Here is a 23,609-nt window from a genome sequence, read left to right on the forward strand (position 1 = left end):
CCCTGCACCAATCAGCTGATGGTCCTAGCAAGGGGGAGGGCGAAGAGCGGCAGTGTGCACACAGCTCCGTAGAGGACGCAGAGAGAGGTAGGAACAGAGCCTGGGGGAAGGGGGTGGGACAGGGCATATCCCTTCCAGCCCCCTGCCATGAGCTGCTCCCCCCACAAGCCGAGCACCCCAGCCCTCTGCCCCCCCCCCCCCCACACACACACACACACTCAGCCCTCTGCCCTGACCCCTGAAACACACCTCCCGCCCCCCCAGGTCTGGGGTCCCGGCCATAGGCCCTACTCAGCCCACTGCCGGCCTAGGTGAACAGAACCCCAGGCTGGCAGCGAGCTGAGCAGGCTGGTGGCGTAAGATCAACATTTTAATTTAATTTTAAATGACGCTTCTTAAACATTTTGAAAACCTTGTTTACTTTACATACAATAGTTTAGTTATAGAAAGAGACCTTCTAAAAACGTTAAAATGTATTACTGGCACCCGAAACCTTACATTAGAGTGGATAAATGAAGACTCGGCACACCACTTCTGAAAGGTTGCCTACCCCGGTCTATACAGTCCCACCATGCCCAGTAACACTTTAACTGCTCTTATCCATTCCCATTATACTAACAAGCCCATCAGGTTTAGGCAAAAGCAACATGTACAGTGTCTGGCTTTGTTCTTAGTAACCCATGGGTGGGTGCTGCCCCCTGCTGGTCACACACCCCAGCCCAGTGATGTGGCCACAGGGGGCATCTCCGAGGGCATAGGAAGAGCAGCAGTATGTGGGTGGCACAGGGCCGGTGTATTGCAGGTGCAGATGTGGCGGGCGTGGGGCCGTCAGTCCCAGGGAAAGGTCATGCCCAGACCCTGCGTCCACTCACGGTAAACTGTGTCAAATCGTTGTCTCTGAACCTCCGAGAGATGGTTCCTCCAGTCGCCGCAGATCCCTGCAAACCACAGGGGACATAGTCTAGAGTGTCCCTCACTCCCAACCCACAGCCCCTGCTCCCCAGCCCTGCCCCATGCCCCTCACTCCGAACCCACAGCCCCTGCTCCCCAGCCCTGCCCCCACAACCTCTGCCCACGCCCCTCACTCCCAGCCCACAGCCCCTGCTCCCCAGCCCTGCCCCCGCAACCTCTGCCCACGCCCCTCACTCCCAACCCACAGCCCCTGCTCCCCAGCCCTGCCCCCACAAGCTCTGCCCACGCCCCTCACTCCCAACCCACAGCCCCTGCTCCCCAGCCCTGCCCCCGCAACCTCTGCCCACGCCCCTCACTCCCAACCCACAGCCCCTGCTCCCCAGCCCTGCCCCCACAACCTCAGCCCATGCCCCTCACTCCCAACGCACAGCCCCTGCTCCCCAGCCCTGCCCCCGCAACCTCTGCCCACGCCCCTCACTCCCAACCCACAGCCCCTGCTCCCCAGCCCTGCCCCCACAACCTCAGCCCATGCCCCTCACTCCTGACTTAAAGCCCCCAGCTCTCCTGGCCCTTCCTCATGCAGCTCTGCCAGTGCCCCTTAATCCTGACCTGCAGCCCCCATCCTGGACTCACCTTTCCTCAGGAACTCCCCCTTCTGGTGGTCCATGTACTCATCCCTCAGCTGGGAGAAGTTGGACATTTTGTTCCCCTTCATGCTCTGGAAGGAGGCATTCACCACCACCGCAGCCACTTGCTCCACACTCAGCTCCTTCCCCAGGAAGTGGCAGATTCTCTGCACGCTGCCCCACGGATCCTGAGGGAGACACCCGCTGCTGTGAAGGGTGGGATCTGAGGTTCCTCAGTTTCCCCACACAGAAGGTTCTGCTCCCCATGGGGTCCAGACAAACAGATGCCTCTGAGGGCAGAGGGCCTTGGCCACAAGCTACCTTGGCTGCCTGGGGTGGGGTTAAGTGTGGGTTTGGCTCACAGGGAGCTAGGTTTTATTTGGGCATGGCCCCAGGGGGCAGGATGATATGTGGGCATAGCCACAGGGATGAGGTTAAGTGTAGGTGTGTCCACAGTGGCGGGGCTATGTGCGGATGAGGTCTCAGGGGCGGGGTTACGTGTGGGGGTGGCCCCAGGCTGTGGAGTTATGTGTGGGCATGACCCAAGGGCGGGGTTTCCCTACCTGCTGCAGCTCCTCGTAGGTGATGGAGAAGAAGTTCTCGTTGCCCTTCAGCCCCATCCAACCGGTGATGTGGTCGAACCAGGAGCCATAGGGCACTGTGCAGGGGAGAGTGGCACGGTGACCCCAGAGCTGGCACCACCCGGCCCCTCCATCCTGGTCTGCTGGGGACTGCAGGGGCCTGGGACACCTGGGTTCTATCCTGGCACTGGGAGGAGGGGTGGGCTGGTCGTCAGTGGTGTTTGCAGACCCCTGGTTGTGCTGCGGCTGTTTGGGGAGGGGGGCTCTGAGCTGTGCCAGGTCCTGGACAAAGGGCTGGGGAGGCAGAAACTCAAAGCACTTGTGACTTGCTTGGAACCCAGGTGTCCGGCTCAAGTGGCCCCGGGGTGCTGCTCACCGTTCCTGCTCAGGAAGTCCTCGAGGAAGGAGTCCAGTGAACCAGGGTCCTTGAAGAGACACAGAAGCTTGGAGAAGTGGTACAGCGAGACCAGGACGTCCTTGGGGCAGCGCAAGGTGTAGATGATCTGGGGGGAGGGGAAGGGGGTCACTACCACTCGGGGGAGGGGAATGACAAATGAACCCAGTGATTAGCCACCCACCCAGGGCCGTCACCTCCCCACCCTCTGCAGGGAGAAGGATTCGCCTCACCCCACTGGCTGCTCTTCCGCACGCCCACATTGCTGTAACTCACACCCAGCAGCAGCCCTGGATTCACCCCCCTCCCGATGCACAGCCCTGTCGGTGCCCCTCAATCCCGACCCGCAGCCCCTGCTCTCCCACCTCTCACCTTGGCCTTGGAGCGCTGCAGGGACTTGGGGAAGAGCTGGACGGGGAGGTGGGAGCAGAGCAGCCGGGGCGGGGGGTATTTCAGGGCAGCCTCCAGCCCCGTCCAGTTCTCCACCCAGGGCGCCCGCTCCCAGTTCAGCACGCTGCGCACCCAGCCGGGGTCCCCGTCACAACGGATCAGACTCAGGATCTCCAGCATCCAGTTAGTGCCTGGGGGTGAAGGGGTTAATGGGCCTGAAATAATCCCTCCACTCACTAGGTCCCCCTCCGCTCCCAGAGCCAGGGAGGGAACCCAACAGTCCTGGCTCCCAGACCTTCTGCTTTAACCCACCAGACTCCCCTTCCCATATCTGGGGATCGGACCCAGGAGTCCTGGTTCCCAGCCCCCTGCCACATTCACTGAGGTGCATTGACTGCTAAAATCAGCTCTTGTTTTGCTGTATCACGGGTCTCCTGACCCTGCCAGCAGCTCTGGGGGAAGCCTGTGATCAGAGCCCATCTGCAGAGAGCCAGCCTAGCGCCAGGTGGGCGAGTTGGGCCCCAGGGAACAGCCTGCTTTGTCTCACTCTGGGCTGGGGGCGTGAGAGCCAGGGCTCTGACATCTAAGAAGGCAGGTTGTGAGACGTTGCAACCTTTCAGCTGCCACGTTTGGTGTTTCCATTTAATGTCTGTATGTGTGTCAGGAAACTCCCTCCCCCACCCCTCTGCCCCCGCTCTCCCCTACCTGACTTGGGGTAGGCGATGTTGAAGACGTCATCGTCCCGCACCTGGAATTCATTCTCCACGTTGCTCAGTACCTCGGGGGAGTAATCCAGGCATGGAAACAGTACCCCCTTGTGGGTGAAGTAGTCACACACCATGGCAGGGCTGGGACAGAGACAGACCTCCCGGCATCAGTGCTGTCCCCCTTGTGATACTAGGGGGCACCGTGCTGCAGGGGGCATGGCAAGGGGCTCAGTAGGGGGCGCTGTGGTGCAGGGAGTGGGGCAGTGGCTCAGCAGGGGGCACCGTGCTCCAGGGAGCAGGGTGAGGCTGTTACTTGGCTGTCCCACCCCAGAGCCAGTTGCATCTCAGCACTGGTTGAGCCAATTCCTTGGCGTGTTCCCGGAATGACTCTAGGGCCTGTCCTGGTGGCTGCGGCCGGGAGAACAGCCCCGTGCCTGTGGTGGGAGCCCTCTGTGGGGTTGTGTGACAGGCCCAGGCACTCTGCTCCCTGCCTGCTCTCCCCCAGCGACACCTGGACCCTGTTGGGCACGCCCTGGCCGGCACAGTGACCTTTGTACCTGGGAAGAGCTAGTGCCTTTAATCCCCCAGGGCCTGTCATCTGGGGTCACTCCTGGCTCCCTGTCAGGTCCCTGTGCCCCTTCCCAGCTGTGTCGGGTGCCGGGGGTCTGGTGTGGGAGTGGAGGGGGCAGGCGTGTGGCAGATCCTGTCATTCCCCCCCGGGAAGGGCTTGCTTTCATGGCAGCACGTCATTAGCCAGCCTGAGTCACCCCCCCATCCCTGCTCCACCTCAGCCCCTCCATGGGGAGCTGGGAGTTCAGGCTCCACGGCCCATTCAGCCTCTCCCCCGGGGGCGCCGATTAGTGCCTGTTGTGGGTTTGGGTTTGCAGATGTCTCCACCCTAGGGATACAGCTTAGGGTTACCATTCGTCCGGATTTACCCGGACATGTCCTCCTTTTTGTGCTAAAAATAGCGTCCGGGGGGAATTTGTAAAGCACTCAAAATGTCCGGGATTTCCCCCTCCCCCGGCAGAGCAGAGTGAGCGGCTGGGAGGGCTGCAGGGAAGTCCCGGGCTGGACTCCGGAGCAGCTGTAGAGGAGCCGGATCCGCCCTGCATTCTGAGCCGGCAGCTCCCTTGCAGCCCAGTCCGGCAGCACTGTGCAGGGCCAGGCACCGGGTTTTGTTGTGCAGGGCCAGGGACCGGGTTTTGTTGTGCTGGGGAGCTCAGCCACGTGTCCGGCTCGGCTGCACAGAGCCCAACACTCTGTTCTGAGCAGCAGGGTAAGGAGGTCAGGGGGCAGGGAGGTTCTGGAGGGGGCAGTCAAGAAACAGGGGGGGGCTTTTTGGGGGGAGTGGAGAAAGTTTTGGGCAGTCAGGGTACAGGTAGGGGGTAGGGTCCTGGGGGGCAGTTGGGGGGGGGTCTTAGGAAGGGGCAGTTAGGGGACAAGGAACAGGGAGTCTTAGGTAGGGGGTGGGGTTCTGGAGGGCAGTTAGGAGCAGGGGTCCCAGGAGGGGGCAGTCAGGGGACAAGGAGCGGGGGGTAGGGGGCTGGGAGTTCTGGGGGGGAGCTGTCAGGGGGCAGGAGTGGGGAGAGGGATCGGAGCAGTCAGGGGACAGGGAGCAGAGGGGTTTAGATGGGTTGGGAGTTCTGGGGGGGGGCTGTCAGGGGGCAGGAGTGGGGAGAGGGATCGGAGCAGTCAGGGGACAGGGAGCAGAGGGGTTTAGATGGGTTGGGAGTTCTGGGGGGGGGCTGTCAGGGGGTGGGGAGTGGTTGGATGGGGCGTGGGAGTCCCAGGGGTCTGTCTGGGGGTGGGGGTGTGGATAAGGGTTGGGGCAGTCAGGGGACAAGAGGCAGGGAGGCTTAGATAGGGAGTGGAGTCCTGGGGGGCAGTTAGGGGCAGGGGTCCCAGGAGGGGGCAGTCAGGGGACAAGGAACGGGGGGAGGGTTGGGGGTTCTGGGGGGGCGGGAAGTGGGAGGGGCGGGGCTAGGGCAGGGCTCCTCCCGTCCTCTTTTTTTCTTGCTGAAATATGGTAACCCTAATACAGCTAATCCCTGCATGGCAGTACCTGAGCCTGCCAGGCCCTGCCCTGCGACCAGATCACAGCTGGCACCCTCGGGAGGGGAAAGGCCCCGTGTCCCATTCCCCAGCCCATCGAACCAGCCAAGCCCTGCCCTTGGGCAGGATCAGAGCTGAGGCATCCTGGAGGGAACACGCCCTTGGGCAGGGAGAGGGTCAGGCTGGGGACATGGGCCCTGTCGAGCTGTGGGGGGGAGGGGCGGGAGCAGGGGGGATTTAAGAAGGGCCCTGCTGGGTCAGCCCAGGGTCCATCTAGCCTGAGATCCTGTCTGACCACCCCCCCCCCCCCCCCCGCACGCTGCAGTCATGGCGTGATCCTGCCGGCTTCTGATGATGAGAGGTTTAGGGACCCCCAGAGCGTGGGGCTGCGTCCTGCCCATCCTGGCTAGTGGCCAGCAAAGGTCCTGTCTTTCAGGCGCTTACCTCATGCTCCATTGACCCCGTTACAACGCACCCGGCCAGCGAGGGGCACAGGCTGGCAGTGGGCCAGGTGAAGGGGGGGGGGGCATTCCTTTGCTATGTCGGGCAACCCATGGTCCTTGTGTTACGTGGCCCTAGTCATGGTCTCCACCCCAGGCAGGATCCAGAGACCTCCGTCATCCCCACGCAGCCGTCTCTCCTCCAAGCCGAACCGTCCCAGGCTAGAATCTCCTCTCCCACAGAAGCTGTGCCAGCCCCCTCAGCATTTTTGTTCCCCGTTTTCTGCACCTTTTGCAAACCCCTGTACCCGTTCTGAGACGGGGCGGACAGCACTGCACGCAGCATTCCCGGTGTGCGCGCACCTGGAGCCGAATTAATCTATTTGCTTTCTTAGTTTCTAGCCCTTTCGTTCCGCAGTCAGTCGTGCTCCTATTTCCTAGCAGGGCTCATTCCCAGCTCCTGGGGGGACCCTCTGGGCTTGGCCGGGGGCACTGTTAAATTTATCAGTTTGTTCCAACCCCCCCTTGGTCGGCTAGTCCCCCCGACTGGCCACCAGGCTTCCTGGTCCTCAGGGACTGAACCGGTCTGCTGGGTTTTGAGTCCTTAGAAAACTGCTTCTGCCCGTGCTTCACGCCCAGCCGCCGGAGTCGGCTTTTCCCTTCCTCCACCTCCAATCAGCCCCGCTAGGATCCGATGTCCAGATTTGAACAGATCCTTTTACTCCTACCCGACCCCACTGCGGTCACAGGGCCAGTCCCCCTCTCACTGCCCCGGTGTAAATCAGGCATGACCCCATTGCGGTCACGGGGCCGGTCCCCCTCTCACTGCCCCGGTGTAGCAAGAGGAGACTCACCAGTGTGGCACCTCCTGCTGGTTATCCTGGGAATGAGCTTGATTTCAGCCCAGAGCACCTCTGCAGGCCAGTAGCTCACCTGCCTCAGGCCCAGTGTCCCACCCAGACTCCGGTGCCCTTTACCTCAGGCCCCTGCAGTACCCCAGCTCTGGGTCACCTTTGCACCCCCAGTACCTGCTTTGGCCTTCACAAGCTGGAGCTGCCTTGCCTTGCCTTGCCTTGTTTTACCGAAGGAGGCAGCCAGGCCCTTCTCTCCCAAGAGCTAGAGAGAGACTGACCTAGAGCCTGGCTCACAGCCCTTTTATAGGGCCAGTTGTCTCCTACTTGGGTGTGGCCCCAGCTGTGGCTGCTTCCCCCAATCAGCCGGTTCTTCTTGGCTCTCAGCCCCAGCCCTCTCCAAGGGCTGGCTTTTAACCCTTTCAGGGCCATAGCGGGGTGGCTGCCCCACTACACCCAGTGTAAATCAGGAGTGACCCCATTGCAGTCACAGGCCGATCCCCCTCTCGCTGCCCCGGTGTAAATCAGGAGTGACCCCATTGCAGTCACAGGCCGATCCCCCTCTCGCTGCCCCGGTGTAAATCAGGAGTGACCCCATTGCGGTCACGGGGCCAGTCCCCCTCTCGCTGCCCCGGTGTAAATCAGGAGTGACCCCATTGCACTCACTAGGGCTCCCCCCACCGCAGCTCCCTGGGGTGGCTCTGGATTTGCCCCCGGTTTGGGCAGTGACTCTGGCTTCTGGGAAGGGGCCGGGATCCCCTCGGGGGAGCAGGGGGCTCTGGGCCGGGGACCGCTGAGGGGCTGGGAATTCCCAGGCACGGGGCTCAGGTACTCAAGCCAGCTCCCGCAGGTCTGGGCTGGGCTGCCTCTGTCCCAGGCTCCGGCCCAGCCTCCTGCCTCCTCACCCTGGCACCGGCATTAACACTTCGGTGCCCAACCCGCTACAGCTCTGTCCTCCTCCACCGCACTCTCTGCACCCGGGATTTCTGTTGCTTTCTTCCCCCTCCCCCCAACCTCCCCCTCCTGGCCCCCAGGTGTGTGGTAGATCTGGTCTCCCATGGCCGTGTTCCACTGCCCAGGGGGGAGGGGGGCAGACAAGGCGGGGGAAGAGGAGCTAGGCGGGGGCTGGGGAAGGGGCAGCGTGGGCCTGGGCGAGCCAGGGGGGGCTGCACTGGGGGTGGAATCGGGACATCTCTGTTTAGTAGGAAGCCCCTGTATGGATTTTCTTAACCCAGGAAATAAAGCCGGGACTTGGCGGTGCCTCATCCCAGCTCAGACTCCCTCCCCTGGCTCCCAGCCCCCCAACCACGGCCAAGCCCCTTCCCTGGCTTCCAGCCCCCTCCTGCTGCTCCGAGACCCACTACCATGGCCCAGGCCCCTCCTGCCTCTCCCAGCTCACAATCCCCTCCACCGCTCCCCCTGCTTCCAGCCCCAAAATCACAGTCCAGGCCCCTCCTCCTCCCTACCCTGCTCTCAGACCCAGCTTCCAGCCCCTCCCCCACAGCTCACCCCCCCCCCCACTACTCCCTACCCAGCTTCCAGCTGCCCTCCCGCTTCCTATGTTAAAAAACAAAGACAGGTGCAGCATAGAACAGCTGGTGCAACAAGTGTGTTCTCAGGGCCTTGGCAAGTGAGTCACTGGAGTCGATCCCCTTCTCGTCACCCCGACTCTTACCTCACCCTCCCTGCCCCCACCTCCACTCTTCTGCCCATGGCTGGGCCCATCCATCCCCAGGACTGAGAACCCCCCCCCATCTGAAGGCTGTGCTGAGAACTCAAAGGGTTACAGCAGGGCCAGACCCACCCCAGCTCCCGCTCAGCTGGGTGGAATCAGACCCTCAGGGTTCACTGCGCTGGGGAAATGGCTCCTACGCCAAGTACTAGGCTGGGCATCGCCCCCAGAGCCCCGTGAATCCCCAGACCAAGCGTCAAGCCCAGCTGAGACCCAGTCACAGGGCTGAGCGCTGACTCCCCTGGCAATGCAGAGTGAAGGTGCTGCCTGAAATCCCCTTAACTCTGCCCTGGATCCATAGGTGCTAGAACTAGCAGTGCGGGGGTGGTGCCGCCCTCCCCCCCCCCCCCCCCCACACCCCAGGCTTGAAGTGGTTTCCATTATATTCAGGGTTCACAGTTTAGTTCAATGGCTCTCAGCACCCCCAAGATACAAATTGTTCCAGCACCGCTGCCTGGATCCCAGCCCAGTCTTGGCCCGATGTGCTCTGCCCTGTACAGGAAGAACACATGGAGTTATAGAGGCAGGGGCAGCACAGTGCAGCCCAGAGAGCCCAGGAGGGGACCCAGGATTCCTAGGTTGTATCCCCAGTTCTGGGCAGGGAGTGGGGTTTAGTTTTTAGAGTGTGGGGCTGGGAGCCAGGACTCCTGGGTTCTAGCCTGACCTCTGCTCAAGCCTCCTTGTGAGTTTGTGCACGTTACTTCACTCTCTGTCTCTCAGTGGCCCCCTCTCTGCAATAGGGCTGCTGGAGAGCGAGGCTGACCCTGCCCCAGGTGAGCACCACAGAGTGAGTAAGAGACCAAAGAATGATACAATTCCCTGACAACAAGCTGAGATGACACCCAGACGGCTGAGCTCAGCAGCCCCCTCCCTCTGGAAAGCAGGCGCTGAAGGGTTAAGGTTCTGCCAAGCAGGACTGTGGGAGGTTCGGGAGGGTGCAGGTGGCCACAGCACTGGCCACGGGGAGGTGAGCCACATGGCCTCCAGCTGCTGGTGTGATGTTGGGGGGCTAGATTGGCTGGGGGAGGGATTGTCTCTGCGCTGCCTGGGGGCTGGGGGCTACCGCCAGGTGTGTAATGATGGAAAGAGGTGCATGGGGGATGTGGGTGCCTCAGCCTTGTGTCAGGAGCAGGGCCGGGGGGGCCGGGCAGCAGTGAGTTGGGAGAGGAGCGCGGCCTGTGAGTTGTGGGTTGGGTGTCAGGGTTTGTTCTGCAATTTTAATGACCACGGAGGCTGGTGGCCCAGGCACTGCCATGCCCAGGGCCTGAGCTTGTCCAGAGCACTTCTTGCCACCGGTAGGGAAACCGAGGCACAGGGCGAAGCCATAACTCGGCCAAGCTCACCCAGCGTCCCTCCCCCAGCCTGGGTGAAAGGGGCGTTCCCTTGTTATGTTGTATGTGAGCCTGTGAGTCTTACTGTTTTGTATGAATACTGTGTGCCTCAGTTTCCCCACATATTGCATCAGTGCCTAGGTGGTGGGAATAAGGGTGCGTGACTTTTGCTGAAGCCCTCGGGACACATGAAGAGGCTCCAGCTGCCTGCACATAAGTGATGGCTGATGCCTTTCATAACCTGAGAACCAGGAGGGGGATGCGACCAGGTGACACTTTGCCAGGGAAGCGAGACAAAGACCAGGAGGAACAATGGGTGGGTCGGAGGCCGGGTCGCTGGAAGCTGGGCAGTTTGCTGTTGGGGACTCAGATGGGGGAGTCCAGGGCATCCAGCCTGGGGTCCCCCCAAAATGGACTTTGCTGAAAGTCACTGATTCCTGTGCTAACAAGCTCTGTCCTACACTATGATCCTGTCAACTAATACATCTTCTGTTTTACGCTGGCTGAGAGTCACAGCTGGCTGTGGAGTGGAGTGCAGGGCCCTCTGGCTTCCCCAGGGGTCCCGTCCAGGTAGACCTGCCAAAGGGAAGTGTACGGTGTGAACAGGGATGCTGGATGCTCCGAGGTCAGACCAGGAAGGCTGACGCCGAGGAGGTTTTTTGCCCTGGGCAGCGTTTCCCGAGGGGAGTCGCCACCCCAGAGTCCTGGCTGGCGGCATACAGAGCAGTTGCAGAGCAATGGACCTGTGACTCGGTCACAGAGAAACCTTTGGCCTGGTCAGTGGGGGAGTCTGCAGGGGGAATTCAGTCCAGACGGGGTGTTTTTCTAACCACGGCTCTAGAAATGATTCTGGGCCTGTTCAGTGGCCTGCGCGAGGCTGGGGGGATCGGACTAGCTGATCCCATCGGGCCCGGCTGGCCTTCCACTCTATGAAGGCAGACGAGGGAAACTTTAAGCGGTGAGCCAGGCTAGCCGTGTATTATGGCAGAGCCGAGGACACCGGCTGAGCGAAGTGCAGTAGGAAGTCGGTGCCACGGCAAAGGTGTCTCAGCGCCCGGCTGCCTGGCAGGTGGGAACTTGGGACAGCTGCCCGCCTCCGTCCCCAGGCCACAGCAACGAACCCCTGGGCACCCTGGCAGCCAAGGCCTTCGCTGCCAGGGCTGGTGATCTCCTAACCAAATGTGCTCTGGAGGTGGGGGGGTTTACGGAGTCCCAGACGTGTCTCTAATCCAAACGGTGTTTATTTCTCATTGCAGCGATCACTGTGCAAACATATACAACAGGAGGGACTCGTCCCCAAGGCACGGGAGAGAGGAGCTAATGGAATAAGCTATGTACAGGTAGCCCCCCTCCTCCCCCCGCACCCGGCGGATTGTGCAGGGAGCAGCCGGGTGCAAAATTACAGCTTGGGCTCTGCCACCTGAACCACAACTCCCAGGTGTCACCCGCTGGGCAGGGCTGGGGATTAGCAACAGATCAGGGGACGCCGGGGGGGTGGAGGGATCTGTGAGAGTTTGTGTAGCAGGGATGCGGGAGGTGTATAGTGGGCTGGCGGGGGTGTGTGTGTGTGTGTGTGTGTCCCTGCTAGAGGGGATGGGCCCTGCTCTATGTACACATTCACCTCTGTAAGCCAAGCTATTCCCCCTGCCCTCCCCAATCCCAGCTATGGGGCTCCCAGCCCACGTCCACTCCTTTGACCAATGCACAGCCCTGGCTGTGTGCCAACCAATGTGGTGCTCGCTGGGATATGATCCTCCATACACTGCCCCCAATACACTGGGATGCAGGGGGCTCAGCCTGGGGCCCCACATAGATGCAAGGGTAGCCCTGGTCCCTTCCCAGCCCCCCAGGACCCATTGCTGGGGCAGGCAATCATAGGAGGTGGGAACAGTGCTGCCCATGGGGGCACTATGGGGTGGGGGGGATTTGCTGTTGGCCACCCTGGACTCGGTGCTGGGAGGGAGGCTCCCAGCCCCTGGAGGTGTGTGGCCTGCTGGGAAGGGGGCAGCCCGGCAGGGGTGAGCAGCCCCTCCCTCTGGGGCCCTGCTGGGGCAGGGAGAGGCTCTGTCCTGGTTTGGGGCAGCAGCTCTGGACCCAGGTGTCCAGCAGCCCCCAGGGCTGTGTATTGGGATTGCTCCCAGGGTGTGGGTCAGGGTCTACTCCACCCTGTGCAGGGCTTTGTCTCAGCCCCCCCGGGTTGTGCCCCGGTTCCTCCCAGGGCTGTGGGTCGGGATCTAATCCCCCCCCCTCCCCGGGCGCACCAGGGTGATGGGGCTGCTCTTGCCCAGAACTGCGGGGGTTAAAGCCAGGCAGCTCCACCCTGGTTGGCTGATGCGCGGCAGAGGGTGTGGCCTATGCAGTCACTCCCACCACTGTTAACCAATCAAAGAGAAGCTCTTCTCCAGCCCCCCCCCCCCGCCCCCCGCCACAGGATGAAGAACTCTAGCAGGCTATGGAGCAGCCCTATTAGTAGCTGGGCTCTAGCAGAAGAACCCATTGGTGGGTGGAGGCTTAAAGGGCTGGCGCTGCAAACCCCCCCCCATTGGTAGGTGGGTTCTTAAGGGGCCGGTGCTGTATTATGATAGGTGGATCTACAAGTCCACCATTGGTGGGTGGAGGCTTAAAGGGCCACGCTGCATTGTGATAGGTGGATCTGACCCATTCCTCCCCAGCCCCCACCCACACTCTCATTCCAGTAATGCAGACAAGGCGCTGTGGGGTCAGAGGTCGAAGGTTGTCGGGTCGCAAAGTCCAGTGGGTCATGTAGGCACATCTGCCCGTTGTGGCTGGAATGGAGGGGGCGGCGTCTGTCTGGCGTGGGGGGCGAGGGGAGGGCTGGCGCCAGTGGGGTGGCGTAACTCCATTGTGCAGGAACCTAGGCAGCAGGGGTCAGTGCTGGGAAACGATCCCGCTGGCCAGGGAGTGAGTCTGCAGAGAGAGACACGGGCATCAGGGGCTGGCACAGCTGGGGCGGGACAGACTTGGGGGAACCAGGCTGAGGGGGAGCAATCCCACCCCTCTGCGAATACACTGGAGAGATGATCCCTCCTGTCTCTGCGGGGACCAGAGTAGGAGGGATGGGGGGGCAGACTGGGGGGATCCCACCTGGGAGGGGATCCCACCCCGATACCACCTCAGGGGGAATAGACTGAAGGGACCATCCCTGCCCCACACACCTTCATGGCCTGGTGGATCCAGTCGTGGAAGGCGCCAACCTTGGTGTAGACCCCCGGCTTTTTGGGCAGGGCGCAGCCGGTTCCCCAGCTGATCACGCCGCAGAGCCGCCAGCGCGGGGTGCGGGAGATGCCGTCCTCACACACAAAGGGACCCCCGCTGTCACCCTGCCGAGAGGGAGACAGGGAAGGGGTCAGTGCCCTAGCACTGGCCCCCACTGCCCACCCACCCCGCCCGCCTCGCCCGGCCCCACCTGGCAGGCGTCGGTGCCACCCTCAGCGTAGCCAGCGCAGAACATGCGGGGGCGGATCTGGTTGCCGTAGTATTCAGGCGAGTTGCACAGAGCGGTGCTGATGATGGGCACGGAAGCCTCCTGTAGGATGCCAGACTGCTGCCCGGGAGAGATGGGGGGAGAGTGGGCATGGGGTCCCCCGCCCTGCCCCACCTGCCCTGCATCCACCCCCCCAAACCCGACTCCCGCCCACCCGGCAAACGCCCCACCCATCCAGCATTTCCCCCCCCCGATTCCAGCCACTGCCTGCCCCACATCTGCCCCACCGCCCAGAATCTATGCCCTCCTGCCCCTGCCCACCTGGCATCCACTTGCCCGCACCCAGCCCCTGCCCACCTTGCTTCTTCCCCACCCAGAACCCTGCATCCAGCCACCCGGTGTCCACCAATCCCTGCACCCAGCCCCCGCCTGCCCGACATCTGCCCCCCCAACCCAGCTCCCGCCCATCTAGCTTCCACCCCCCCATCTGAACCTGGCCCCCGCCTGCCTGGCATCTGCCCCCCCCCACAAACCCAGCTCCCGCCCATCTAGCTTCCACCCCCCATCTGAACCTGGCCCCCGCCTGCCCGGCATCTGCCCCCCCCCACACCCACAAACCCAGCTCCCGCCATCTAGCTTCCACCCCCCATCTGAACCTGGCCCCCACCTGCCTGGCATCTGCCCTGCCCCCACAAACCCAGCTCCCGCCCATCTAGCTTCCACCCCCCCATCTGAACCTGGCCCCCACCTGCCTGGCATCTGCCCCCCCCCACCCCCACAAACCCAGCTCCCGCCCATCTAGCTTCCACCCCCCATCTGAACCTGGCTCCGCCTGCCCGGCATCTGCCCCCCACCTGAACCTGGCCACTGCCCACCTGGCATACTCCCCCCTACCCCTCCCACCCAGCATCCATTGTTAGACTACATTGATAATTGGTATATTTCTCTTGGACTGGATTGCTAAAAAGGGAAGGAGGAGGGAAGAAGGAGGATCCGGGGAAACTACAGGCCAGTCAGCCTCACCTCAGTCCCTGGAAAAATCATGGAGCAGGTCCTCAACTAATCAATTCTGAAGCACTTAGAGGAGAAGAAAGTGATCAGGAACAGTCAGCATGGATTCACCAAGGGCAAGTCATGCTTGACTAACCTAATTGTCTTCTATGAGGAGATAACTGGGTCTGTGGATGAGGGGAAAGCAGTGGACCTGTTATTCTTTGACTTTAGCAAAGCTTTTGATACGGTCTCCCACAGTATTCTTGCCGGCAAGTTAAAGAAGTATGGGCTGAATGAATGGACTATAAGATAGATAGAAAGCTGGCTAGATCGTCGGGCTCAACCGGTAGTGATCAATGGCTCCATGTCTAGTTGGCAGCCGGTATCAAACGGAGTGCCCCAAGGGTCGGTCCTGGGCTGGGTTTTGTTCAATATCTTCATTAATGATCTGGAGGATGGTGTGGATTGCACCCTCAGCAAGTTTGCAAATGACACTAAACTGGGAGGAGTGGTAGATACGCTGGAGGGTAGGGATAGGATACAGAGGGACCTAGACAAATTAGAGGATTGGGCCAAAAGAAATCTGATGAGGTTCAACAAGGACAAGTGCAGAGTCCTGCAGTTCGGATGAAAGAATCCCATTCACTGCTACAGACTAGGGACCGAATGGCTAGGCAACAGTTCTGCAGAAAAGGACCCAGGGCCGGCTCCAGGCACCAGGCACACCCAAGCACATGCTTGGCATTCCACGGGGGGGCCGCTCCGGCGGCGCGGCGCTCGGGGGGGGGGTTCCGGCGGCGCTCGGCACGGGGGGGGCGGGCTCCAGCGCGCGGCACTCGGCAGGGGGGCGGCGCGGGCACGGCGCTGGAGGGGGTTCCGGTGGCGCTCGGCAGGGGGCGGGGGCGGGCTCCGGCGGTGCGGCGCTCGGCGGGGGGGGGAATCCGGCGGCGCTCGGGGCGGGGGGGGCGGGCTCTGGCACGCGGCGCTCGGTGGAGGGGCGGCGCGGGGGGGCAGCGCTCTGGGGGGTTTCCGGCGGCACTCGGCGGCACTCGGCGGGGGAGCAGCACGGCGCTCAGCTGGGGGGGCAGCGCTCTGGGGGGTTTCCGGCGGCACTCGGCGGCACTCGGCGGGGGAGCAGCACGGCGCTCAGCTGGGGGTTCGGGGGGCGGCGCTTTTTTTTGCTGCTTGGGGCAGCAAAAAGCTAGAGCCAGCCCTGAAAGGACCTAGTGATTACCGTGGACGAGAAGCTGGATATGAGTCAGCAGTGTGCCCTTGCTGCCAAGAAGGCTAACAGCATTTTGGGCTGTATAAGTAGGGGCATTGCCAGCAGATCGAGGAACGTGATCGTTCCCCTCTATTCGACATTGGTGAGGCCTCATCTGGAATACTGTGTCCAGTTTTGGGCCCCACACTACAAGAAACATGTGGAAAAATTGGAAAGAGTCCAGCGGAGGGGCAACAAAAATGATTAGGGGTCTGGAGCACATGACTTATGAGGAGAAGCTGAGGGAACTGGATTGTTTAGTTTGCAGAGAGAAGAGTGAGGGGGGATTTGATAGCTGCTTTCAACTACCTGAAAGGGGGTTCCAAAGAGGATGGATCTAGACTGTTCTCAGTGGTACCAGATGACAGAACAAGGAGCAATGGTCTCAAGTCGCAGTGGGGGAGGTTTAGGTTGGATATTAGGAAAAACTTTTTCACTAGGAGGGTGGTGAAGCACTGGAATGGGTTCCCTAGGGAGGTGGTGGAATCTCCTTCCTTAGAGGTTTTTATGGTTAGGCTTGACAAAGCCCTGGCTGGATGATTTAGTTGGTGTTGTTCCTGCTTTGAGCAGGGGGTTGGACTAGATGACCTCCTGAGGTCCCTTCCAACCCTGAGATTCTATGATTCTATGAACTGGTATATTTCTGATATGGAAATGTAAAACAGGGTGACTCCAGTGCAGACCCAGAATTTGGCCTGACCATTAGAAAGGAGTGTTTCTCAGCCACGCTGCTGATCTGTGTTAATTGAAGTTGCTTATCAGCTTCACAAGGTCCCTGTTAATTGTAGAACCACATCCAGAGACAAAGAGTTTGTTCTAAAACTAACAAGATAACAGCTGGCCTTTATGGCTGGTACAACTTTGTTGAGTAATATTTGTGAACCCTCCCCACTCTTGCATGCTTATCTTGTTTGTTTCTTTTTAGATGTAACAAGTGAATAGACTTATTGAAGTCTGCCATGCCCCACTGATTTTAGGCCAGGTCTACACTAACCCCCTAATTCGAACTAAGGTACGGAACTTCAGCTACGTGAATAACGTAGCTGAAGTTCGAAGTACCTTAGTTCGAACTTACCTTGGTCCACACTCGGCAGGCAGGCTCCCCCGTCGACTCCGCGGTACTCCTCTCGCCGAGCTGGAGTACCGCAGTCGACGGCGAGCACTTCCGGGTTCGACTTATCGCATCCAGACTAGACGCGATAAGTCGAACCCAGAAGTTCGATCGCTCGCCGCCGAACTACCGGGTAAGTGTAGCCAAGGCCTTAGACTGGTTATGTTAAAGGATGAGAGGTGATACAATGCAGATGTGACAGGATACACGGTGGCGTGTGAGTGTGATTGTATGTGTGATTGAATAAGAAATGAAAGATTAAAGGTTGAGGTGCCAGCCTTAAAATAAGGCCGTTTGGCTGAAGAATGCAGTGGACGAGATAGCCCGATAAACCCGAGGGCATCCACCCACAATTGCAGGACAGGAGGGCCAAAGAACAAGATAACAACATACTGTCATTCCATCATTGCTGTGCCATCTGCGTGATTGACTATCACGTCAAAGATGAGATCAGCATGACGAGGCAAACCCCATAGACTTACATGAGGATGATCCCTATAAAAACAGACCCTGAAGACTGAGGACTTTGGGTCTGGTTCTGCAACCAACTTCCAGGAGCATCGGATTGCGCATCTGACAAGGCCCGGCTCCATCCTCCTGTCCATGCCGCCTGGCCAGTGACTTGGCAACTTTGCAGAACGTGTGTGTGTGTGTGTGTGTGTGTGGGTGTGTGTGTGTGTGTGTGTGTGTGTGTGTGTGTGTGTGTGAGATGTATAGCTACAACTGATTGCTTACTCTAATTATTCTTTCACTATTCACAATAAACATGGCATTTTGCCTTATTCCCTGAAAAGATCTTGTGCTCTTCATTTTCTAGTATAACACCATGCCCCCTGCACCCAGCCCCCACCTGCCTGGCATCTGTCCCCCACCCAAACCAGTCCCCGCCCACCTGACATCTACTCCCCCCGCCTGCCCGGCATCCACCTGCCCCCACCTGCCCTCCGCCTGCCCTACATCCGCCCCCACCCAAACCCAGCCCCCACCTGCCCCCGAACCTGGCCCTGCTCACCCAGGATCCACCTCCCTCCCCAGAACCTAGTCCCTGCCTGACCAGCATCCACCCCTCAACTGCACCCAACCCACCCCCCCACCACCAGGGGCATCTGCCCCCTGCCTGAACCTCTGCACCTGCCCCATCCCCAAACTCCAGCCCCACATCTGCCTGGAATACGCTGCCCATTCCCCCGGCACCTGCCCTGGCACTTGAACTGTGACCCCCCCCCCACCTGCCCACTATGTGCCTCCACCTGAACCCGGGCACCTCACCTGCCTGGCATCCACACCGGCATCTGAACACTGACACCCATCCCTATAGAGGAAGGACCTCCGGAATGTTGTGCCCCATGGGGGCGGGCTTTCCTGAAGTTGGTTCTTGGGGTCGGGATATTATGGGTTGCTCTGAGTGGCATCTTGGGAAGCCCCTCCTCATGGGCAGGGCCTAGCATTGCTCCCCATTCAGTTTTACCCGGGTTTTGGTTTCTGTGTCCAGGTGCCATTTAGGGTTGCCAGGTGCCTGGTTTTTGGGACCTGACAACCCTAAATGGCATCTGAACCAAAAGCCTGGTTACTGGGGGTAGGCTAGGGTTGCTAAGCATCCAGTTTTCAAGCAGAACACCCGGTGGGAAAGGGACCTAGTGACTCCGGTCAGCACCGTTAATCGGGTGTTAAAAGTCCAGTCGGCTCCCTGCCTGCTGGCTCTGCGCTGCTCCCGGAAGCAGCTGGTATGTCCCTGCGGCTCCTAGGCCCAGGGGCGATCAGGGAAGCTCCGCACCCTGCCAGCACCCGCAGGCATTACCCTTGCAGCTCCCATTGGCTGGGAACCACGGCCAAGGGGAGCTGCGGGGGCAATGCCTGTGGGCATGTAGCGTGCAGAGCTCCCTGGCCCCTTTGGCCTAGGGGCTGCAGGGACATGCCGGCCGCTTCCGGGAGCAGTGCGGAGCCAGGGCAGGAAGGGAGCCTGCCTTAGCTTTGCTGCACCCCCCCCCCCGGCACCCCAACCCCCTGCCCCTGCCCCAGCCCCCCAGCCCCACCCCAGAGCCTGCACCCCCAGCTGGAGCCCTCACCCCCTCCCACACCCCCAACCCCCTGCCTCAGCCCCCCGTCCCCAGCCCCACCCCAGAGCCTGCACCCCCAGCTGGAGCCCTCACCCCCTCCCCGCACCCCAACCCCCTGCCTCAGCCCCCCGTCCCCAGCCCCACCCCAGAGCCTGCACCCCCAGCTGGAGCCCTCACCCCCTCCCACACCCCAACCCCCTGCCTCAGCCCCCCGTCCCCAGCCCCACCCCAGAGCCTGCACCCCCAGCTGGAGCCCTCACCCCCTCCCGCACCCCAACCCCCTGCCTCAGCCCCCCGTCCCCAGCCCCACCCCAGAGCCTGCACCCCCAGCTGGAGCCCTCACCCCCTCCCGCACCCCAACCCCCTGCCCCAGCCCCCCAGCCCCCCAGCCCCAGCCCCACCCCAGAGCCTGCACCCCCAGCTGGAGCCCTCACCCCCTCCCGCACCCCAACCCCCTGCCTCAGCCCCCCGTCCCCAGCCCCACCCCAGAGCCTGCACCCCAGCTGGAGCCCTCACCCCCTCCCGCACCCCAACCCCCTGCCTCAGCCCCCTGTCCCCAGCCCCACCCCAGAGCCTGCACCCCCAGCTGGAGCCCTCACCCCCTCCCGCACCCCAACCCCCTGCCCAGCCCCCCAGCCCCCCAGCCCCAGCCCCACCCCAGAGCCTGCACCCCCAGCTGGAGCCCTCACCCCCTCCCGCACCCCAACCCCCTGCCCCAGCCCCCTGTCCCCAGCCCCACCCCAGAGCCTGCACCCCCAGCTGGAGCCCTCACCCCCTCCCGCACCCCAACCCCCTGCCCCAGCCCCTGTCCCAGCCCCACCCCAGAGCCTGCACCCCCAGCTGGAGCCTCACCCCCGCACACACACCCCAGCCCCCTTGAGAGGATCCAGTGAGCGACTGGGGCGGGGGGGGGGGGGGAAGAAGGTGCGATGAGGGCGGGCCTGGGAAGAGGCGAGTGGGGTGGGGCCTTGGGGGTCTGGTTACCAGGAATTAGAAAGTTGCCAACCCTAGCAGAGCCTCTAACACAGGTCTCTGTCGCTGAATGGCCCATCTTCCTCCATCCCCAGACCCCCAGCTGTGTGACCCTGATGGGGACCCCTCCTCCTGGCCTCCCACAGGGAGGGGCATGGCCTTGTCCTGTGTCCTTGGGCAGGGCCATGTCTAGGTGTGGGGCTGTGTCCCATGGGGGGGAGGGGCAGTCGTACACTTACCGTAGTACTGGGTGTTGCCCCAGCCGGTCACAGTGCAGACCTTGCCGTCCAGGAGCGGCTGCCCCAGTGCCGGGAGGCAGACGGGCTGGACGTCCTCTGGGGAGACAGAGCCTGGGCATGAGGCACAGATAAGGGTTGCGCGCCACATGCCCACACAGTCATACGCCCACACACAGCCACACACCTACACACAGCCACATGCCCACCACACGCCCGCACAGCCACACACCCACACACAGCTACACAGCCACACACGCCGACACACAGCCACACACAGCCCCACACCCACACGCCCTCACAGCCACACACCCACACACAGCCACACACAGCCACAGAGTCACACGCCCACACACAGCCACACGCCCACAGCCACACACAGCTACACAACCACACACGCCCACACACAGCCCCACACCCACACGCCCTCACAGCCACACACACAGCCACACGCCCGCACAGCCACACACAGCCACAGAGCCACACACCCACACACAGCCACACGCCCACAGCCACACGCCCGCAGAGCCATAAGCCCACACACAGCCACACGCCCCACCAGGGCCGGCTCCAGGCACTAGCTTAACAAGCAGGTGCTTGGGGCGGCCGAGGGAGAGGGGCGGCACCTGCGGCAATTCGGGGACGGCAGGTCCCTCACTCCCTCTAGGAGCAAAGGACCTGGCGCCGAACTGCCGCCGCCGATCGCGGCTTTTTTTTTTTTTCCAATTGCCACTGCCGATCGCGATCGCGGCTTTTTTTGTTTTTGTTGTTGTTGTTGTTGTTGTTGCTTGGGGCGGCAGAAATGCTGGAGCCGGCCCTGCGCCCACACACCCACATTGTTACAAGCCCACATGGAGCCACACACCCACACACACAGCCACACGCCCGCACAGCCCCCCACACACAGCCACACGCCCACACACAGCCACACGCCCCCACACAGCCCCACACCCACACACAGCCCCACACACACACAGCCACACACACCCACACGCCTGCACAGCCACTCCCACACACCCACAAAGCCACACGCTCACACACCCACAAAGCCACAAACCCACACACAGCCACACGCCCACACAGCCACACACCCCCACACACCTGCACAGCCACACACAGCCACACACCCACAAAGCCGCACACCCACATACAGCCACATGCCCACACACACCCACATACCCACACACAGCCACACACCCACACAGATACATGCGCAACACACACCTCGCACACCATACACACAACACACATACTATTCAGACACATCACACTGTGCACGCAGATAAATGCACCACACACAAAATGCACAACAGACACACACAAAACCCACAGACACGCCACACACCATACACAGACATCACACACAATGTGCACACACTACAGACACCCCTCACACACACACAACTGCTCCACACACCCAGAGTCACTAGCATGCTCACACTCTCACACTGCACCCCACACACAAAGCCCCATGGGTGCCTCCCTACAGTGTGAGGGGCGACCCCCAGGCTCCCCGCCGGGCGTCCCGCACTCCCAGGCGTTACCGCTCGCCCACACGCACCGGTGAAGCTGAGGGGCGTGGCCAGGTGCACCAGCGCGATGTCGTTGCCGTTCTCCTCGCTGTTGGGGTCCAGGAAGGGCAGGTAGCCCGCGTGGTACACCACACCCGTTACCCCCACCTGCTGCCCTCTGCTGGACACCTGAGAGATGGCGCCAGAGAAAACTCGCCAGCGGCTCACCACTCGGTTTCTCCTGCAGGCATGGACAGACGGACACAGTGCATCAGGGGGCCAGGAGGGGCTGCCACCCCCTCCCCCACCAGGGATGAGACTGCTGCTGAGAGCAGGGGGCTGGGAGCCAGGACTCCTGTGTTCTCTCTCTGGCTCTGCCAGGAGTGTGGGGTCTAGTGGTTAGAGCAGGGTGACTGGGAGCCAGGACTCCTGGGATCTATCCCCAGCTCTGGGAGGGAAGTGGGGTCTTGTGGTTAGAGCAGGGGGGGCAGGGCTGAAGGCAGGACTCCTGGGTTCCATCCGCGCTTGGGGCTGGGCACTCACTCAGGGAAGCAGTGTGCGGCAGTGACAACCCACTCGCTGGAGATGATGGAGCCACCGCACAGGTGGGTGCCGTCGTAGCGCAGGCTGACTTGCCACGGCCACTTGCCCAGACTGGCGTCCTGGCCCCCCACGATCCGGTCAACAGACAGCTTCCTGCGCCCACAGTCTGCAGGGGACACACCCGTCAGTGCCAGCCATGCTCCGCCGCAACCACTAGGGGGAGACAACCAATCCCCCACCCTACCCCCACAGCCACTCCCCCAGCACAGTTCCAGGGGTAACCAATGGGGCAGCCCCCGGGCGACTCCCCCGACCCCTGACACCAAGGGAGGTTTCCTGGGTTACTCTGGAGGCCGCATTTTATCCTGGGGCTTCTTTCACGCTGGCTCTTGTCTGTTTCAACTGGAAATTGCAGGGCCAGGAAGTGCCTGTGCAGGATCTGGCAGAATGGGGCCAGACCCCAGCCCATGTAAATCGGCCATAGCTCCATTGGAGTCAATGGGGCCAGACCCCCAACCCATGTAAATCGGCCGTAGCTCCATTGGAGTCAATGGGGCCAGACCCCCAACCCATGTAAATCGGCCGTAGCTCCATTGGAGTCAATGGGGCCAGACCCCCAACCCAAGTAAATCGGCCGTAGCTCCATTGGAGTCAATGGAGGTCAGACCCCAACCCATGTAAATCGGCCGTAGCTCCATTGGAATCAATGGGGCCAGACCCCCAACCCATGTAAATTGGCCATAGCTCCATTGGAGTCAATGGGGCCAGACCCCCAACCCAAGTAAATCGGCCGTAGCTCCATTGGAGTCAATGGAAGTCAGACCCCAGCCCATGTAAATCGGCCGTAGCTCCATTGGAGTCAATGGGGCCAGACCCCAGCCCATGTAAATCGGCCGTAGCTCCATTGGAGTCAATGGGGCCAGACCCCAGCCCATGTAAATCGGCTGTAGCTCCATTGGAGTCAATGGGGCCAGACCCCAGCCCATGTAAATCGGCCGTAGCTCCATTGGAGTCAATGGGGCCAGACCCCAGCCCATGTAAATCGGCTGTAGCTCCATTGGAGTCAATGGGGCCAGACCCCAGCCCATGTAAATCGGCCATACCTCCATTGGAGTCAATGGGGCCAGACCCCCAACCCATGTAAATTGGCCATAGCTCCATTGGAGTCAATGGGGCCAGACCCCCAACCCATGTAAATCGGCCGTAGCTCCATTGGAGTCAATGGAAGTCAGACCCCAGCCCATGTAAATCGGCCGTAGCTCCATTGGAGTCAATGGGGCCAGACCCCAGCCCATGTAAATCGGCCATAGCTCCATTGGAGTCAATGGGGCCAGACCCCCAACCCATGTAAATCGGCCGTAGCTCCATTGGAGTCAATGGGGCCAGACCCCCAACCCATGTAAATCGGCCGTAGCTCCATTGGAGTCAATGGGGCCAGACCCCCAACCCATGTAAATC

At 61.4% G+C, this 23,609-nt stretch overlaps 2 protein-coding genes across 2 annotated transcripts in view; both read right to left on the minus strand.

Annotated features, from left to right (window-relative positions):
* Positions 1-406: 406 nt before the first annotated feature.
* On the minus strand, positions 407-4,199 carry LOC101951164 (sulfotransferase 2B1-like). The gene is made up of 6 exons (XM_005279542.4): positions 3,609-4,199; positions 2,886-3,094; positions 2,496-2,622; positions 2,102-2,196; positions 1,546-1,726; positions 407-938 (listed from the first exon to the last, which is right to left on the minus strand). Exons 1-6 carry the CDS (start codon positions 3,742-3,744, stop codon positions 829-831), a joined length of 858 nt encoding a protein of 285 aa, XP_005279599.2. The 5' UTR covers positions 3,745-4,199; the 3' UTR covers positions 407-828.
* Positions 4,200-11,242: 7,043 nt separating this feature from the next.
* LOC101951444 (serine protease hepsin) overlaps positions 11,243-23,609 on the minus strand; it is a 13,922-nt gene continuing 1,555 nt past the window's right edge. The window contains exons 2-7 of the mRNA XM_065574665.1: positions 22,152-22,487; positions 21,659-21,849; positions 20,100-20,196; positions 13,447-13,588; positions 13,196-13,360; positions 11,243-12,947 (exon numbers count right to left, since the gene is read on the minus strand). Of these exons, the coding sequence (XP_065430737.1) occupies positions 12,909-12,947; positions 13,196-13,360; positions 13,447-13,588; positions 20,100-20,196; positions 21,659-21,849; positions 22,152-22,487 (970 nt within the window). The 3' untranslated portion in view covers positions 11,243-12,908. The remainder of the gene's footprint in view (positions 12,948-13,195; positions 13,361-13,446; positions 13,589-20,099; positions 20,197-21,658; positions 21,850-22,151; positions 22,488-23,609) is intronic.

This window comes from Chrysemys picta, chromosome 20 (assembly GCF_011386835.1).
Source record: "Chrysemys picta bellii isolate R12L10 chromosome 20, ASM1138683v2, whole genome shotgun sequence".
NCBI lineage: Eukaryota > Metazoa > Chordata > Testudines > Emydidae > Chrysemys > Chrysemys picta.

Bases quoted from the DNA above. Each gene is read 5' to 3' on its own strand.
- LOC101951164 (XM_005279542.4), bottom strand. From the start codon at position 3,744: ATGGTGTGTGACTACTTCACCCACAAGGGGGTACTGTTTCCATGCCTG. The intron at 3,095-3,608 runs GTAGGGGAGAGC...CTTCACCCCCAG, and splicing joins CATCGCCTACCCCAAGTCAG to GCACTAACTGGATGCTGGAG. The intron at 2,197-2,495 runs GTGAGCAGCACC...TCCCCTGCACAG, and splicing joins GGACTTCCTGAGCAGGAACG to TGCCCTATGGCTCCTGGTTC.